General features: G+C 39.4%; 1 protein-coding gene across 1 annotated transcript in view; it reads left to right on the forward strand.

Moving 5' to 3' along the window:
- The first annotated feature begins 12925 nt into the window (after window positions 1-12925).
- DISP1 (dispatched RND transporter family member 1) overlaps window positions 12926-19305 on the forward strand; it is a 36097-nt gene continuing 29717 nt past the window's right edge. Inside the window, exon 1 of the mRNA XM_009275753.2 lies at window positions 12926-13458. Within this exon, the coding sequence (XP_009274028.1) occupies window positions 12953-13458 (506 nt within the window). The 5' untranslated portion in view covers window positions 12926-12952. The remainder of the gene's footprint in view (window positions 13459-19305) is intronic.

Genomic DNA, 19305 nt, shown 5'->3' on the forward strand with positions numbered 1-19305 from the left:
TCTAACATTTCCCCTGTCACTAGTGCTGGAGAAGACTGCTTTGCAAGGCTTAAAGATTTTTCAGCCTCTGTACTCACTTAATTCTCAGTCTTTCTTGAAGATATCAGTTATGAAAGATTTTGTGATGAAGTCTGGATGAGTGGAAACTGGAGAAGGACAGCTGATTTACTTCATGACATCTATTGATCAGACAATGTTTCATCCTCATGGAGCTAGCAGTCTGAAAATGGAAGGCTTAATACTTAAGGCTTCAGCCATAGGTATATGATGATACTGAATCAGTTCTGCTTACATTACGACCTATATTTATATGAAGGCTTGTCTCCTCCACACGCTAGGGGAAAAAAGTGTATAGAAGAATGCCAATGTAAGAGGATGTGAGTTTTTACGTTTAATACCTTGTATTTCATTCACTTCCTTTTCTTCATCTTGTATCTTAAAGAAATAAACCCGCAGATCTAAATACAGGGGTTTTTTCCATTGCTGGGTGCTTTTGTTTTTCTCTCTTACAATATTCTCTTTCACCTCTGGAAGGGTAACGCAGGTTGTGGATTAAGTCCACTCTCTGTTCAGAAGCTCTAGAATGCCAATATTGAGAGTTTCCATCTCGGGGGTGATGCCTGATGAACATGTCAGTTCTGTTTTCAGGCTCAGTTTAGGTCTAGGAGCAGATGACTCACGTTTGTGTGGCTGCAGTCTCGGATAAGTCAGTTTGTCTTCACCTTGTATATCTGAACCCAAGAGCACTTGGGAGCACCGTGCAGGCACTCGGATATCTCTGCAAAAGTGTCAGGTGTGGCACAATCAGCAGTGGTCTAGATCTAGAAATTTCCAATGGATCAAGCTGACTCAGTCCGATTAACTTTCTCAGTACTGTGCTCCTGGCATGTTCCATGTACTGCTATAATCTGGAAGATCTCGGTATGTGTCGTATGTGCCTCTGAGTAATTAAAGTAGCTGCCGCTATCTCAGTATTACCTCAAGTGTTGCATGAAAATATACTTTAGTATAAAAAGTAGGAAATAAATGGTTGGTTCCCTACCATATTTCTTCCACTGCATTGTTTGTTTTAAATGGCATTTGGTAAATTGCCTACTGCAAGTACTGTGCTATAGCATTTGAGATGCAGTTGAGAATATTGTGTCCAAGAAAAAATCGCCACCAGTCAGGAAATTCTGTAGGTGGATAGGAATTGTAATAAAAATTCAATGTAGCTATAATAAAATACTAGCAGAATACACGTGCCATGTACAGAACTCATTCTGTCACTTTAATTAGCTTTTTACTTCTATTCCATATTCCCTTATTCTCCCCAGTTTATTAGCAATTCAGCAGAATTTCTACAGCACCTCTGGTGCCCTCTGTCTGGCCTTCAAGGATTTCAAAAGTCTCTGTGCTTTTTCCTTGAGCATTTGCATAGTCCTTCAGCATCAGTTTGTCCCCAGAGCACCCAAAAAGGCTACCAGCTCTCCTATTAATGTCCAACACTGTCAAAGTCCTTCAGCTTCTTCTGAATCTCTCTCCCCCCCTCCCCCCCTCATTAAAAGACACTGCTCTGACAAGAAGAATCAGTGATTAATGTCATATTAAGTTCAGAGAGGCACGTGAAGGCATCCAGCCAAGAAAAGGTACAGAGAATAGCTGCAGCTACAGTGTTGGAAGGGTGTTAGCTAGGTAGCAGCTCTTGATCGTGGGCAGCCAAAGCTAGCAGAAGTGGCTGGCGCTTGATGGCGTTGCCTGGTGTCTTCAGTTTAGCCCCAGGAGAGGCTATGAAAGGATCATGGCAACTCTTTATATCTTGTTTGAATGGAGAGAAGGCTCAAACTTCATACGTTACAACACAGTATGTCAGCCATACTTTGTAAATACAAATAAGCTTCAACTTTTTAGGCTTATCTTCTTATATATTATACAAACTGTAATTCATTTGAATCTCTAATGTGGTTATCATAGTATCAGTATTTATTTTATTCCTAAGGATTGTATATAGAATTCTGGGAACTGTAGTAGTATTTCTACTACTGCTTGATTTTATTAGTTAAGCATACTATGAACAACGTTATTTTAAAATCTCAGTAAAAAAAGCCGCTTATCATGATAAGTTACAATAAGAGATGGTTTGCCTGTTTTTCTAAGTTCGAAGGATTTTTCTTTGATCAGAACATGCAAAGTACTTTTGTTTGCCCAGAGCAGCATGTCTGTCTTGAAGGGCTTGAAGTTCAAATCACAAGTTTTTAAGTAATCTGTGAAATCTAAAAATAATAATTAATCTTCAAGATGGTATAATAGTCAAATTTTATTCTGCTCATTTTTTTTTGATGCATAGTGAAGCTTAGAGTTCACTTTATTTATGACAAATCCTGTCGCTTGTAAAAATGTATTGATAGATCCATAGGTAGATGGAACTTCCTGGTGGATCGAGGATCGTGTTGACTTAAACCAAGGCTGAATTAGTAGTGCAGATGTCCTGCAGATTTTCTGCATATATGCATTTCCAGGTGGTGGATAGAGCAAAGTGTTACTCGTTTATCTTCTCGAGGCCTCCACAGACCAAATTTGACATCCCTGATCTGCCTTGAATTGGTCTAAATTCTTCCATCATTTTCCACCTTCCCCCAGTTTTCCTGTACCTGCACTCCATGTGCTGCAGAGCTCAGTTGTCTTTCCTAATCACTTACAAATGAAGAAGTCAGCATTTGTCTGATATCGCTGGAGATAAACAGTGGGATAAGTAGCAACATTAAAAGTTGAATGTAGTGCAGAAGGGGATGTTAAAGGGTGTATGATGGAGATGTCAAAACCAGGAGTGTGCTGGGCGGACATTGGACAACTAAGGCTCTGCGGGGATAGAGCGTAGCATGGGGGAAAGGTTTCTCAGCACTCGCAGTGCCGAGTTTGCTTTTCCAGATACTGTAAAGGCAATAATTGACTACAAGTCTGTAATTCAAATATATGATACAGTATTTAAATCCAATTTGCACAGGAATGATTTTATTAAGCATAACCTATGAACATACATTATACATTCATTTTACTGTCGTCCTTGGGAACAAAGTAGCTGCAGTAAGATGTGCTAAGATGTAGTAATGCTATTTTGTGCAGTACATATAATCGAAGAGCTTTAATAGATTGTAATCCTTTAGCTTTTTATAGTACTTTTCCTTCTAGATAGCAAAGCAGTGAGCAAATATGTGCCTTTTGTCACTTCTTTGAGGTGGTTAGCAAATACAAGTGATACAATATCTGCAGTGAACTGATATACAGTAATATTTACATACTTAAGAAATACTTTTATTAGTAGATAGGTTTTTCAAAAATACCTAGAGCTTTGTGACTTTGCAAAAGTAGCTTTGAGATTATTCTTGTGACGCTTCTGGGTATATATTATGCATTTCAGATATTCAGAAAGTGAGTACCATTTTATAGTCCTGCTTCCATTTTGAATTATGGTTTAAAGTTATCTGCTTTGAACAAAACAGCAATACTACAATAAATAGTGAGAAAGGCAAGGAACATTGGTTTAAAAAAAAAAAGTTTCCCCTTAGAAGTGGGGAAGCAGCACAGTCTCTCGCCACCTGTTAAAGACCAGATCCAATGAGCAGGAAGAGCTGCCTTGCGTAAAAACTTGGACCAGAGTTAGGATGCATAATTCCGAGGTCACACTGAGGTAAACTGAGCGCCAGTGTTTCCGTTGGTAAGATTTTTTTGCTTTACAAAGAGTAAAGGTGCTTGTGGATGAGAAATTCCTTTTGCTACAAACAGCTGAACTTGGCCCTGAAATCAGAGCTCCTGTATTTCAGCGGGGGAGAAAGAGAACTCTTCTAAAAAGCCAGTCCCAGGTGGATTATGACCTGCTTTGGAGTGTCAGGACTGGTTTATAAGATCTGCCCCAGCAGGATGCCAGTTCTGAGGTTTGCATCTGAGATACCCAGAGCTGAGGGAAAAACCAGGAGTCGCCTCCCAAAACATGAGGCTTGTGAGCATGTGAGGTTCAGTAGTTAGTTTGAGCATACCCTGGTAAGGCAGGTTGAGACCAGCTTGTGGCATTGCCCATAGTAGTATTTTAAAAAGTTCCTCCTAATACAGCTCTGCAAATTGAGTGAGTACAGTGTTCCCCACCTTAATACTGAGCTCTTTGTAAACATGACCTGCTGCTTTATTCTTGAGGTCCTAGAATTGAGGGTTTAAATATCCCCAGAATTTGGCCATCCCTGTTTTTTTTGTTTTGACTTGTGACCAGGCTGTCTTCTCTCCTCTGAAGTGTTCAGCTTTTTGCGTTAATAGTCTGTAATAATTACATTTGTTTAAAAGACTTTATAAATACAAACTGATCTGAGGAGTATGTGGAGATGTTCACTTTTGGACTACCAGGTCCTCAAGTGCTCAGGTGTGAAGGAAGCTCAAGAAAAGGCATTTTAGCCACAAGCATCTTAAAACCTGGTGGGGAGAAAAGCCCTGTTTTTCCAAGTTGTCTTGTTGTTGTTGTTGTTGTTGTTGAAGTGTACCGAATTTGTAGGCACGCAGAGATACTTTGTAAGAAATGCCTGACAGCTAAACGATGAAGTCAAGAGCTTGGGGCTGGGGGACGAGACATGTTTGCCAGGAACTAATGAGGACTGAAGTGAGTTTGGAAAACACTCCAAATGACACTCGGTGCTGTTTTCAGCGTCCTGCCTTCCTCAGCTCTTTCCATTTCAAAACCGCTGGTGGCAAGGTGATGCCACTTGTGCTTCCCAGGTAAGCACGTGTGTTGAAGCTCGAACAAGAGCAAGGCGCCCCGCGGTTGCAGGTCCCACAGCTCCAGTGGGCGCAGGCAGATGAAGCTGCAGAGCGCGGCTCTAATCTCCAGATCAGCCTTAACCAAACCAGATCAAAGGGGGCTGGAACCGAGGGCGGGGAGCGGCCCCGGGGCTCCCGCGGCAGCAGGGAGGAGTCGGCGGGTCGCTGCCAGCTCCCTGCCCTGCCGCGGGGAGGGGCGGCCCCGGCCCCGTCTCCCCGCGGCGGAGCAGCAGCGGCCGGCTCGGCTCGGCGCTCCCCGCTCGGGGCCATTGTTGGGGCGAGCGGCGAAGCGGGCCCGGCTCCCGGGTGCGGCTGCGGCAAGAGCGGGCGCGTAGGCGGGGGATACCTGGAACAAGAGGGGGCTGCTTTCTCCTTACTGCTAATCTTCTCCGGCTTGGGTCTGGTAAGCGTTGAGAAGTGTTACGTTGGGTTGCTTCAAATCTGGCCGTGCGTTCCCGTAGCGTATCTTAGGTTACAGCTGAAACAACTCGGGCTTTCAGAAAGCGTTAGGATGTAGGTTTAACTAAGACTATTGTGTACCTTCAGTTTGTTTACACTAAAATGCTACTTTGTAATGCAAGTAGGCTCCTGGGCTTGTAAAAGACTACAGCTGGGTAGAAATGCTGGAGAGCTTAGAACAGGACCCTGCTAGCGCTGAAGAGCTGGTGAGAAAGAAAAACACCCCCCACCCACCTTTCAGAAAGCGTTAGGATGTAGGTTTAACTAAGACTATTGTGTACCTTCAGTTTGTTTACACTAAAATGCTACTTTGTAATGCAAGTAGGCTCCTGGGCTTGTAAAAGACTACAGCTGGGTAGAAATGCTGGAGAGCTTAGAACAGGACCCTGCTAGCGCTGAAGAGCTGGTGAGAAAGAAAAACACCCCCCACCCACCCCCCCGACTCGAGATCCAGCTATTTCAGCAGATGCGCTGTTATGGAAGTGGTATACGGGGTTTATCATTTGGCCTTCAGAGTGCGGCTCAGCAAATGGGAGACTTAAAACCAACGTACACTTGGGAAACGAAGCGGGGAAAAAAAATCAGTTCTTGCATGTTTAGCTTTTGAAGAAAATGATTGTTGGACTGCTAGTGTAAAACTGTTTTGCTATATTTTCTGTAGCTAAATGCAAAAAATGCTCTGTGTTTATCAAATAGGTGTGACTGCTGGTGTATACCTGCTTGATGTGCCCCGGCGTTCTCACCGAGTGTTTTGCCTGTTTAATATACAGCAGTTGTAAAATTTGTTAGTGCTTCTATTAAAATATGAAGGAAAAAAATGCTATTATTAGTAACAGATTCCGTAAGGATGTTCAAACATAGCTTTTAAATTTTGTCAGAAAACAAAAAACCTGCTTCTAAACAGATGGTTGAGAGGTTTCTTAACCTATTATGTAACACTAATATAGTCAGGATGACGGGAGGCATAGCTGGAGCTGTATCCTAAAGAGTATTGCTTTTGAGTCCCTTTACAGCTGTAATAATTCAAATGTTAATCCCACACCATGATGAAGTAAAAACCTGTGGAACTTTCAACGCGGGTAACTCCTTTTATATCCAGAGAGAGACATATTTTGGTTCCCCCCCCCTCTGTGTAAGCAGGATTAGAGCTATTTTGGATCAGAATATTTGCAGTTACAAAAACTTAAATGTCTTTCGTATGGTAATGGAAGTCAGTAAGTTGTGTAAATAAGATTTCGTGTGATGACAGTGTCACAGTTGTAAGCAATATTTGAGGTTTTCTTATTTTGAACAGCTTTCCATGCTCTTACACTGTGCTGAGGTATACCTGCTTTCCAGAAGTATGCACGTTTTTTCTTGAAGTAGTATGTTTTGTTCCAGTCATTTCTGCTTGTAGCTGTATCGCTTTCCAAAACTCGGAGTATTTGAAGCTTTTTTCAATTTTCGTAATATATTTTTTTCTCCTATTTCCCCTATGTATATATGCTTAAGTTATTTTTAAATAAAATTTTAGGATTATACAAAACTTCTGGAAGAGAATTTTCAGGGCTTCTTGCTGTTGTTTCTATCTATAGTTTAATTATATTTATTATGAATTATGACTTTAAAAAAGACTTTGTAGTTAAAGCACTGCAATTGATTTCTTTAGTCGAAGCCATGCAAATGATTTCTGTAAATGGTCTGCTGTTGTCTTACTGTTTGTGCCAGGAGAAGTAACTTTAGCTTAAAACCAAAGCAAAATCTGTTCCTGAAGTTCTGGAGAATGCTCTATTTCCCACCCTTTGCAGTCTCTCCCAGCTCCCTCACCCCACAGCTGTTGGCTGGTGGGTCAGTTCATGTGCCAGCTTGGCAACCCTGGTTCGCTAGTGCCCATCTGTGGCATGAGCTGTGGTCCTGGCACGGTGACATCCGGAAACTCCCTGTCACAGGAATTGCAATTCCCGAGCCAGCCTGCGACGCAGGAAATGAACTCATGGTGTCTCAGGTTCAGGACGGGACAGCTTCTCAACCTCTCAGGCTGCGGAGAGGGATGGAAGGGGCTAGGTGGCTTTTGAAACACTTTCTACAAAATGGAGGAGCGGAAATTTCCCTTCGGAAAATCTCTTCTGCTTCATAATTGTCTATTAGTAGTAAATACTGCTGCATGGCAAAAGTACTTAGATATCTGCTCGTTAACAGGGAAACATTAGTTGAGAAAATGGGTGTGTATAGACTGTGCAGAAAATAAACCAACCGTACTGGCATTTCTCAAAAATAGGAGATACGTTGTATCAATCCTCAGAGTGAAGCAGTTGCATTAATAAGTATGTGACCTAAACTGGTGTGCTGGTAAAATAAGAATTAGAGAATCTTCCTGAAGATGAAATACATACTTTTAAAATATACTTTAAATACTTGGAAAAGAAGTGGAAAGGACAGGGAAGGCTTGTTCTAGTAAGCATCTGTATTTTGTATAGTGAAAGTTTTTCAGGGAAGACCTAGTGGTTAACAGCTGAAATGGAAAAACAAGAATCGGGGTATTGAGAGAAACCAAGCACCGCATATGAACACATAGGAGTAAGAGCTAGAGAATTTGAAAAATGTCTAGCTGAGAGCCAAAATGGAGATCAACAACCATAAAACATTAAAAAGCTGCTTGACTTGCTAAAGACCATTGCAATGATAGATAACTAGATGTCTCCCATAAAACCCAGTATCAAACACCAGGCACCACCTGTTACTCCTGTGAGCACTGAGAAAAAGCAAAGATGCAAAGAATCTTGGTGATGTAAGGAGGAGAAAACCCTCCTTAAGAGTGGCTGTGTACTGGCTGGCACAGCAAACGAAATCTGGAGAGGATTTAACTGAGTTTACAGGTTGAGACCATGTAACCCATTTGCCACATTAAAAAACTTTAGCATCTTAAGGGACTATAAGTCCATTATAAAATTTCATCTGGAAGGAGACTTAATAGGTAGCACTGAGATTGTTAAATGTGGTTATTTGAAGAATGCACTAATTCTAGAATCAAAATGTTTTAGATGAACTTTTGACATGAAAAGACATTTTTGTTACTTCAGACATCATGTTCATCTCAGAACCACGATGCTTTGTAGTTGACAGGTCTGCAAGGTCCAGAAAACCTGGACTGGTTCAGCTGGCTGAGTGGCGCGATGCTGACTACAGCTGAAAGGCTTTAGATAACTTTTAAATGAAATTTGAGTTTTGTCCTGCCTTAAATGAAAAATGTAAAGTCTTATAACCAGCTTATTTTAGTGCGATGTACAGATTTTGGGGAATTTTTCTCTTACATGGTTAGAACAACCCTTAACACTTAGCTGTTTTCTGTCATCTTGTAAAGATCTATAAATTATCTATACTAATATACTAGGTTATACTAAATTTCCACTACATCATTCCCTCTTGACTTTGCACTTCTGTCATTCTCAATTGCAGGCATTATGAGTCCAGATGTGATTTGTTGAACCAATGTTTTTTTTAAGTCTTTTTTTTTTTTTTTTAAAGAAACTTTAAAGTGAAGAAAAATTCTTTCAGTTGCAGCCAAAGGAACAGGTGAACTTAATCCAGGTCTAAAAAGAACATGCCAGTTAGGGAACACCAAATCCTACATAGTTTCAGTGTGGTACAGCATTACTTTATTTCCTGAAGGGCTTGCAATGCAGATGGCAGATGTCTGCTGGCTAAGCTGTGTTCATTGTTAGCTCCACAAATAGAGAGATTACTCCATAAAACTGTCACTAAGTAACATTGCCTCTACAGACCGTGGTACTTTCCAGATATGACACTCTTCCAAGCTGTTGTTTTGAACTGCATGGCTAAAGTGCTTTCTTAGCAGTTACTGTTATCAGGCGTGCAGTAATTAAAGATAATTCTAGTTTTCTTTCCTTAGCAGTCCAGCTGGCATAATTTCTAAATAGATGTTACTGCTTAAAACACTGTGTGTCCAGCTGGAGAGGTGGATACCTACATGTGATGTATTAAACATGTAGGTTAATACTTTTTCTAATTGTATTTAATCTTCTGTTAAGTAGGACTGTCTATATTAAAACCTGTATTATTTACAACCTCATTATTCAGAATACCTGTCCTGTCCATTGCTTCAAAACCTTCAGATGTAAATTGGAATAAGTCTGAAAAACCTCACTCTGTTGGGGGATACTAAATCCTAAAGCATTCTGAGGAATGCAGCAAAAATAAACTTTCAGCATTGAAAGAATTCAGAAATCTTAAAAGCTGCATTTTGAAAAATTCTTGGGTTTAGATTTTTTTCATGATGATCAGGTTCTTTGTTTTTCCAGGTTCATATGCTATTAAAATCTTACTGTGCTTTTACTTGTTTCATTTAGCTTGCCTGTTTGTGCATCCTCTAAAGGGGAGATTCTCAGTTAACTGTTTCCTTGGGCCATTACATCTCACAGTATGTTCCCAGTCACTGCAGTTGTGGTAGGGGAGACAAAATACAGAGAGATAAGAATGTATTCTAAGGATATATTTTGGTGCAATAGCTGCAGGTGCAGTTTTGCTGTCAGTGGAATTGCAGTTGCTTGTATAGAGCGTGACACAAATGAAGTACCATGCTACATAATTTTTCATACCTTCAAACATGAGTGAAACAAAACTTGGATAACGTTAGACTTGTCAAGTGACATCAACCATCTTACATTTGTTTAAAAAAAGAAAAGCTACCAAACCAAATGAGAAAATACAGCCCAACTCATATTCTAGAGAATGGGTTTGAGTCCCAGTTCTTCTTAACTGTGATTGAATAAAATACTTAATCAGATGGCTACCTTACACATGCTTACTTTAATATGGCATTGAAAGAACTTCAAGGTAAGCAGGTGCTTCCATTGCCTTGCTCAAAGACTCCATGAAAATGGACAGAACTCGATAGTTTCTCAAGGCTTAGGAAGAAAGAAAGAATCAGCTTGATCTGTTAAAATTTTTATAGCTTGAGATAGCTCTTGAGTAGCCTGTTCAAAAGGAGAACAAAGGCACAATTATATGCTGTGGTACTGATGATGATCATCTTTGGCTTCTCTTTGAATTTACTAGTTTCTAAAGAGTCTTTCTGAAGATTGTGTTTAAACTGAAAGGCATGCAGGTAAATATTACATCAGTTGAAAATAAAGCATTTTATCTTTGATCATATTAAATGGAGGCTGCTGGGCTGTCTGGAACAAAAGTTATAATTCCTGTGTCGGTGTTCATGAGGGGCACAGACACGCTGAAGGTCCCAAGCCTGTGTGTCTGTGCTGGGATTGTCCAGCTTCCGTGGGTGTGAGTTAGCTTGCATCTCTGTCTGGCACATGTGTGCCTTGCGTGTAAATGCATGGTTTCCTTTGTAAAGTGATTTGAAACAGCTACTAAAAATTACATCTTGTTATCTCAATTGCTGCATGCTGCAGATGTCCTGGGTTTAAAGCAAAAAGAACGGTGCATCTGTCTTCTTGAAGGGCTAGATATTTGCAGTGTCTCCATACTTTATTTTCAGTTATAATAGTAGTCTGCAGAACAGTAACTTTGATCAGTGTACAGCAGTTTCAAGCATGGATGTGTCTAACTTAGAAACAGAAATGTAACAACATCACCACGCAGCCTGTCTCTTATATGAGTGAATGTGAAAATAAGCAGTGAGAAATTCCTAAAATGCTGCCAGACGACTTGAGAGGAGCTTTCTCTGCCTTGATGTCCAGCTCTGGCTCTGTCCACTTCAGCAGGCTTTGAAGCTGCCTACAGTGTGAGAGAAAACCAGACTGTTCAAACACAGCAGTATTTCACATAACTAATATGTCTCTTCAGACTGAAACGAAGTTTAGCCAGCCACTTGAATTTACTCTCTCTGCTCAGCAGAAAGTCCTCCATGGGCTTGACTTGCCTGGGCCAGGGGAGGGGGTACTCGGCAGGAATGTGTGGAATTGGAGGCTGGAAAAAATTTGCTCGTCGAGCAGCATATTCTCCCATTCTGAGTGGTTGTCTAAATGAAAGTGATTTCCCAGGGCATCTGGCTCTGCACATGATCTAGAACAAATAGCAGAGGATTAATTTTTGTTTCAGAAGTGAAGGATTTAGCTATGTCTAGGGCAGATGCTGCGTGGGGGGGCTGCTGGGGGTAGCATTCCACTCTGCAAAGCACTTTCTGCTCAGAATTAGCATTCAGGCAATTAAATAGCTCAGCTGGCTGGGCAGGCTTAGCTCTCTGAGCACTCAGCAAAGGTATTGGGGAAGAAAACGAGTTAGAAACTTCCTCGCTTATCTGTCTTAATCTGTATGTTGTGTCTTTCTGCAAAGTTCAGTGTCTGTAATGCAAGCCTTGCAATTTGGACTTGGAATGTTGTTGATTAAATTCAGTATCAAAAAGGTAACATTAAGTTAGCCAAAGCAGTTGTAATTAACTGATTCTATGTTTTAAGCAAGTATTGATTTATTCTTCTAAATAGTACATAATTAGTGTTCTTTCTTCCTCGTTTTCCTCCCTCCTCCCCATGTAACTTGGGAAACAAATTCTTATCTAAGTGTGATGTTTGACCTTTTGTGTTATTTATCAAAATAATAATCTCCAACTTATTTTCAAAGCTTATTAAAACACGATTATAGTTAACACGGGGGGAAATTGAGTGCTGCAAGCACCTCAGATAGATAGGTTTTGACTTTGAGCCAAGCTCCTCAGTCACCTTTCCAGTGTTAATAGTTTTCACTTTTTACATTTTGCTTGAAAAAGACAAGACTTTGTAGAAGACAATCTTTAATATCCTTTATTTACAGCACAGTGCATTTCTTAACTGCCTTTGGAATACGTGTCTCTCAGAAGCATGAGCTTCTCAATCAGCAGTAATTTAATCCTGGGATTATCTTTTTTTAAGCTTGGGAAAAACATGTGGTTGTATTTTATCTTAGAATCACAGAATCATCTAGGTTGGAAAAGACCTGTAAGATCATCGAGTCCAATCATTACCCTAGCACTGCCAAGTCCACCACTAAACCATGTCCCTAAGCACCACATCTACATGTCTTTAAATACCTCCAGGGTATCTTTTTAGTATTTGTAACAGTTCATTTTGAGCTTCTGCTAAAGACCTAGTCTACCATCCAAAAATTTTGACAGGCGTCTGCTGGAGTGGCTTGATTTATTTAAATAAGGCATTTTAAAAGAATTTCTTAAAAAATATAAATATGCCTTGTTTTCAATAGAAATTGGAGATAGGAAAGGAGGTTACTGAAACCAGCACGTTAATGATTATTAAACAATCTCTGCTGCGTGGTCCTGACTCCTGCTGGCTTTCAAAGCACACAAGCAAATTGCAGTGCAAGGTGTGGATGGTTACACAGTTTATACCAAAATCTGTTTTCATAAATAGTGGCTATTACTTAGTCTTGTGCAAAATGATCTTGTTCCCGTGCATCTCAACCATTACTTGTTAGCTGTGATCCAGAGACTATCAAATGTCTATTCATTAGACTTATATTTCGGCTTAATCACTGAGCATTTATGTAACTTCACTCTTAACTTTGTTGAACAAGTGAGAGTCCTCCATTCCTGACAGTGTGTGAGTGACTCCTTTCCATTTTCCTGTGTTGTGAAAGATGAAGATGAGGGGAGCTTTACTCATTTTAATCTAAAGTTATTTCTGAGCATCTGAAAACACTGCAGCTCTGTAAACTTTGCTTTATTTGTTTCTTCAGGAACATCACATATCCACCAAGAAATTGGAGCATGGCTATGAGCAATGTCAGTGACTCAGTGGTTCTGAGCAATGGCAGCATCTTGTCAAATGCTACTGGCCCAGGTATCGTTGCAGCTAATGACGGAGATGTCACGGTCCAACAACTCCCATCCAAGGAAACACCAAGAACAAAAGCGAGTCCAAATGGTTGCCTGCAACTTAATGGTACAATCAAACCATCCTTTCTGCCTTTAGACAACCAAAGAACTCAGCAGATGTTGTCGCAATGCTGCCACCCTTGTCCATACCATCATTCTTTAAGTAGCCATAATAACAAGCAAGAATGTCATTCAGTGGTTGGCAGCTCAGCACCATCTCCTATGACTTCGTGCTGCATGCAGCCACATACTGAGTATTCAGCATCTATTTGCCAAAAACACACCCCCATATATCAGCCTGCCTGCTGTCTTCAGCCCTCCCCATCCTTCTGCCTTCACCATCAGTGGCCTGACCATTTTCAGCATCAGCCTGTGCAGCACCATATAGCCAGGATGAGGTAAGCAAATTGCATTATTTGTTAGTTCTCAGTATGGGTAACCTTTTCCATAACTATTCCATTTTCTTACAAAAGCAGAATATCAAAAAGGAAGATCAACAGAATTTCTTCCCCAGTATTTTTACGTGTTAATCTTTGGTGCATTACCAACTTTTTTAAAAGAAGAAACCAAGTCAGGAAACTAATTTTGCTGTGCTACATGAATATTCCTGAAGTGAATTCGTTCTTTCTGGGGGGTGGGAAAAAGGCTTTCTTTTTTTTTTAATTCTTGGGGATTGATTGGAAGCTCATTAACTCTTTTACAAGACAAGGTGTACGCTTACATTGTGTGAAGCAAACCAATACAGAGATAGCTAAGACAGCACTGAAAGAACTGGTATGTCTGTTCTAAGTCTAATCAAAACTCGTATTTCCTCAAAAAGATGCGCTGAAAAATACTTTCAACTATTCTGTTCATAAATGTACTGGCTGTTTTTTCTTTGTCAGACGAGCTGTTTCAGTGAGCTGCCTCCATGTCTTTCAGTGTATGTATCTGCTAAACTTCAAAGTTGTGCTAGGATTGAGAAATTTTGGATTGTTCCAGGTTTTAATCCTTTCTATCCTCCATGTCATGCAAACTTGCCTCTTTGTATCTGTTAGTTTTGGAGTTCCAGTGACAGTAGTCCCAGCTACAAGGAGCAACAATCACAAGGAAAATCTTCTACAGCCTGCTGGTCCTGCACAAAATAGTCCAGGAGGCAATTTCTAAAAATCAAATTCCCCGTTGCACTAAGACACTTTAAAGCTTTTATGCAAGGTGGTTTTTTTTCGGAATTGTAATTGAACCAAACTGGATGAATTTTCACCAGGGTAATAAAAGCTACCCTTCTCCCTATCATCCAGCATCTGCATCCTTGCTCTAAAACTTGGACCTACAAGTATTTCTTGGTCAGTTATAATGATTTTGTCTTGATGAAATATATGACACACTAATTTTAAACTTCTGAGAATATCAGACTGGGACAAATATGTAATGTGGAAAAAGCCAAAGTGAATAAAGCTTTTTTCCTTAAGGTGAAAGCAGATGAAAATAAAGATAATAATACAAAGTGCAAATCAGCTTTCCCCTGCCAGTTATTCCTCTTACAAATGGAAAAAAATCTTAGTTGTTGGAACTGCTTACAATCAGACATGTTTTTTCCACCCCATACTTGTTTAAGTGTTAAGTAAAGATGAAAACTTCTTATATAATTTTGTATGCAAACATATGCAGGAGGTTGAGCCATTACAGAATCAGTCATTCATAATTTTCAAACTGTCAGAATGGATGCACTAATTTCACTGTTTTTCTTCCTGTGCAGCAGGACTGTTAAACTTCATCTATATTCCATAGTCTTGAGGAAGGGAACAAATGTGATCCATAATCTGTGGTTCTGTCAGTAGTCTAGAAAAAAAAACAGTGAAAAGTTCTACCAGATATGGTAAAATAATGTCTTCCATAGCACTTCACAAATACGAAGACTTTGTTTGAACTGCTCTGATTAGGATCTTTAGCCAAGATGCTTTTTTTCATCTTGCACTTCCTCACCATGGTGTACATTTGTACATAAATTATAAATAATGATTTATGATAAATGTTCATCTTACTGTTAGCAGTCAAAATAAGGATACAATCTGACCTTTAAAGCACCTGTAGTTATTAACTCAACTATATGCATTAGCATACTCTACATATCCCTATCAAGTGGTTACTGTTTCATTTCTGGACTTCCTACTAGCTAAGGCAGCTGGATTTTCTCAGCAAGAAGATACTTGTAATATGCCTCACAGGTCATCAAATCAAATGAGTCCATCTTCTAAAAAGCCACCTAGCTTCTGCTTGCTGTTACCTGTTCTTTTAGCTCTAAATATGTGGTAAATAGGACTTGGGTCCCATGCCATGTTGGGGAAGCTGGACCTCTTGTATGCATTTTAACTCCTTAAGCTGGCCGTGGCTGCATTAATGGACAATGCGTATGTCTGACTGTATCACTTGTGTTATTAGCATGGAACCAAAGACAACTTTTCTCTCTGATGAAGAGTCTACAAGGTGTGTCTAAATGTAATAGTCTCCTGTTGCATTGTGAATGTAGTTTATCATATGGAGAGGCCATTCTCAATGAAGACATGTTGGTAGACGGTAAAAACAGGGAGCAACTGAATGCGACCTTGCAGCTGGATGGATATATGTTCAGGAAGAAGCAAACTGTCTCATTAGTAGTTACTTTGCAGTGCTAAAGAGAATAGGTGATAAATGCATAGTCATTTTTTACAGGCTCAGTTAACTTTCTGTACACAGAAGAGTAACACTTAGGTGTGTGATATTTTTACATGATCTTTGTTCCACACTTTAATTTTATTACATTTTGAGCCTATAATCTGCACGACAGCTTCTTCTCCAGATATTTTTCTTACAAGGCTACTTGGAAATCATCCAGCTTTATAACATGCGCATGTTTTAACAGGGTTATTTAAAATGCAGGTTCTCATACGATACATTAATTAAATTCAGTGTGTAGTCAAACTAGCTTTCATTTTGGTTCTTTGTGTTTTTGAAAAAAACATTCAAATATTGTTTTAAGTTTAAGAGGGAGGAAAAAGATGTGATAGAGGGGGGCGAACACTTTTTGCAAACTGTATCGCTAGTTTTTGAAAAACATTCAAATTTTGTGATAGTTTTAAGTTTAAGAGGGAGGAAAAAGATGTGATAGAGGGGGCGAACACTTTTTGCAAACTGTATCGCTAATGCTTACAGCTCTGGGCAGGTAACCAATTGTTTCAGCACGACAGGTTTTGTCAGGTTTTGAAGCCCAAGGCTTAACATTTGTCAGTGACCTAATATTAAAGGAATGTGGCTCTGGTATATCATTGCAGATTGGAGTGTATAAAGAAGACAGATTGAAATAATGCCACACTTGTCCTATCCTCTTAAAGCTGGCTGGATCTGGAATTTTGTAGTGTGTTCAGCTTTGAAGTTGAAACTAAATTACATGCAAATGTCATCTATACACCGTAACTTGAATGTCTCAGGAACTGGTAATTTTTTTAGATTGGTGAAAAAGGCTTGTAGCATAAAAGAAAATATTTTTAGTGGTCGGTGGTTTACAACATAATTGTGGCAAAAAAAAATCTATTGTAAAAGTGGGTAAAATAGGTCAACTGTTGGTCATAATGGTTCTGATGATTTTTAGATATTTTTCTGAGGTTAGAAGATCTTGAGCAAAGGTTTTTTTTGTGTTATTTTGTGCACATATTTAAGATGTAATTCATTCAAACATGTTCATACTTCTTTTTTTAGTGGGCGTAATATCTTGACCACAAAAACACTCCCTGGAAAATTCTAGCCGTCTCTCCATATCAGAATGCAATTGTCCGAGGACTTGATTTGCTTTCTGACAAACGGTTTCTGAACTTACCTGTTTGGAGCATGGTATGATTAGTTCTTCTTTTCAGGTACTATTGGAAGATTTTTCTCCACCCTGCCCCTTTGGAGGGCTCATGTTGAAGTAACCCTTTTAGACTGAATGCACTTATGTATCTCAAGAAAACCGTGAGGCTTAAAGCCACTGGAAAGGTGGGTAGTTATTGCCCTTCCTTTGCTACCATCTGCTTCTGTAATCATCAGCAACCTTCAGCGAGTAGACAGTAGAAATGAGGAAGAGGAACCAAGTAAGGCTTGTTAATGTGAAGAACTGGAAGAAGTATGAAGACTGATGCTTGACAACTAGAAGCACCAAGTTAGGGGTCACTAGGGAAGAGTAAAACTGCAGCCCAGCAGCATGTTTAGTGGGATGAAAGGAGGATAAAATAAATAATGAAGGGTTGCATATTCTAGCAGAACTAAACACTACCGTAAAGAAATGTAAAACCAGAAAACTCTTAAAATCGTTCCTGGTATTTTCTAAAATCTATTATTTATATAGGAATGTATGGATGTAAATAGGAGCAGAAGAGGAAGAATGTGCAGAGATCATTCAGTAAGTCGTCTCAGGGTTGTGGAAAGCATGGGGTAATAGTGCTGTGCATGGCTGTTGTTTCTGGTACCAAATTGAATTGCTTCTCTCAGACCTGTGTGTGAACCTTTTAATGGGAAAACACCAGTTAAAAGCTACCTGTATCCTTGCCAATCTTGATGCCAACTCTTTTGGAATCTCTCTTTGGAGATACAGTTTAGAAAACTTAGGTCTGTGGACTCAGAGACAAAAGGTAGGGGAGAAGAGGTCAGGGAGCTGTGAATGAACCGATGGTACTGCTGATAAGGAAACTGCTCCAAACTGCCAGTGCATGTAGTGCTTGCACTTTGGCAATATTGAAAATGAAAAATTCGTACAAGTACTCTTCGCTCAGCGTAGACCTGCTCTGTATCACCTACTATTATTTACATTTCAAGACTACACTGTTAATGCTTTTGGCTAAAGCAGATAAGTAGAGAGAACTGTTCTGAAAAACATCTGAATTCTCTCTGGTAAAAAAGACAGGATAAAAGGACATGTGGGATGATCTCTCCATGATCATGCAGTCATCTCAAGCTAGAACATGAAAATAAAATCAGTTTAAAACCTCACAGAATCATTAGTTTGACTAAGGTTTAAGACTTTGGGGTATATGTAAATTGCTCCTCATCCCCCACCAGCCTAGTTTGGAGGTTTTAGCTCCCAAAGCTAGTTTGTTTGAATTGCTGGATTCAAAGTTTTTGCTTGCTAGACCAATTTATATTCTAAGCAAGGCAAAAACCTTAGTACTTCAGAGTCAGGAAACTGGTAAAGCGTTAATATCTTCAGACTTATTGTACATCTTCCTTTCAGTTAGATTTAAGCCACCTTTTGAACTGTTTTGGCATTGCAGATTTATGTGACAGTTGTGGGATTCTGAGTTCTGCTGTATCTGAGAGTTCTGTGCCACACAGTTTGAACAGTATTGCAGACATACTTGAATACTGACACTTTTAATTAATACTTTAAGAGGAGATCTATGAAAATGAAAAAGCTGTGAAGTGAGGATAGAACATTATAGCTGCCTCTTACCCATTTCATATTTTCCTTCTAGTTACTTGGCGTAAAGATTAGAACCAGAAAGAAATAAAAAGCTCTTGTTTTTTCAAAAAGCAAGGGAATGTTTGCCAAATACCAATCTTAATAACAAGACTTTGTTATGAAACAGCTCCCTGCTTGGTTCCAGGAAAAGGATAATTGTTATCTAGTACATTCTGTGTGGCTTGCAGAGCTGATTATATGTATACATGTGTATACAGTACTTTCAAATATTCTCATTTCAGCAACATTAACTGTTCAGAAGAACTCCTACATGGAGTTTTTTAAATGAAGTATTTTCCACCTATCTAAATATTTTCCATTTTGAAAATTGTTAGCTTCTGCGGTATTTGATGCATTAAAAGATACTTTTATTTTTGCTTTTTATATGAAATGTGTACTAATGTCTTTTGTACAAAATACATATGCATATTCTGTGTTATAGATTAACAAAAGAGACTTACTCCCTTCCACTAGGAAGATTAAAAATAGATATCTTAAATCCTTTAGGTCAGATTTTCGAAGGTTGTTTCTGAAACTTTTTATCAACCTTTAGCAACTAAAAGGCAAAAGCTGTTAAACCATCATTTCGTTCAGTGTTCAGGGTGTTGCAAATATCTTGATTTGTGCTGTAGATCAGGAGTTCCTGTGTGTTGGTAATTTGTATGGAAACAATACAAATTCTGGCTCTATTCTCATTTAAGCCATTTATTCCATGCTAAAATAGGAATTCTTTATCCAACAGTTTCCCAGAATGAAAAGGCTGGAGGCACATGGGAACCACAAACTAGATGCTCCC

Source organism: Aptenodytes forsteri, unplaced genomic scaffold (genome assembly GCF_000699145.1).
Source record: "Aptenodytes forsteri isolate BGI_AS27 unplaced genomic scaffold, ASM69914v1 Scaffold177, whole genome shotgun sequence".
NCBI classification, from domain to species: domain Eukaryota; kingdom Metazoa; phylum Chordata; class Aves; order Sphenisciformes; family Spheniscidae; genus Aptenodytes; species Aptenodytes forsteri.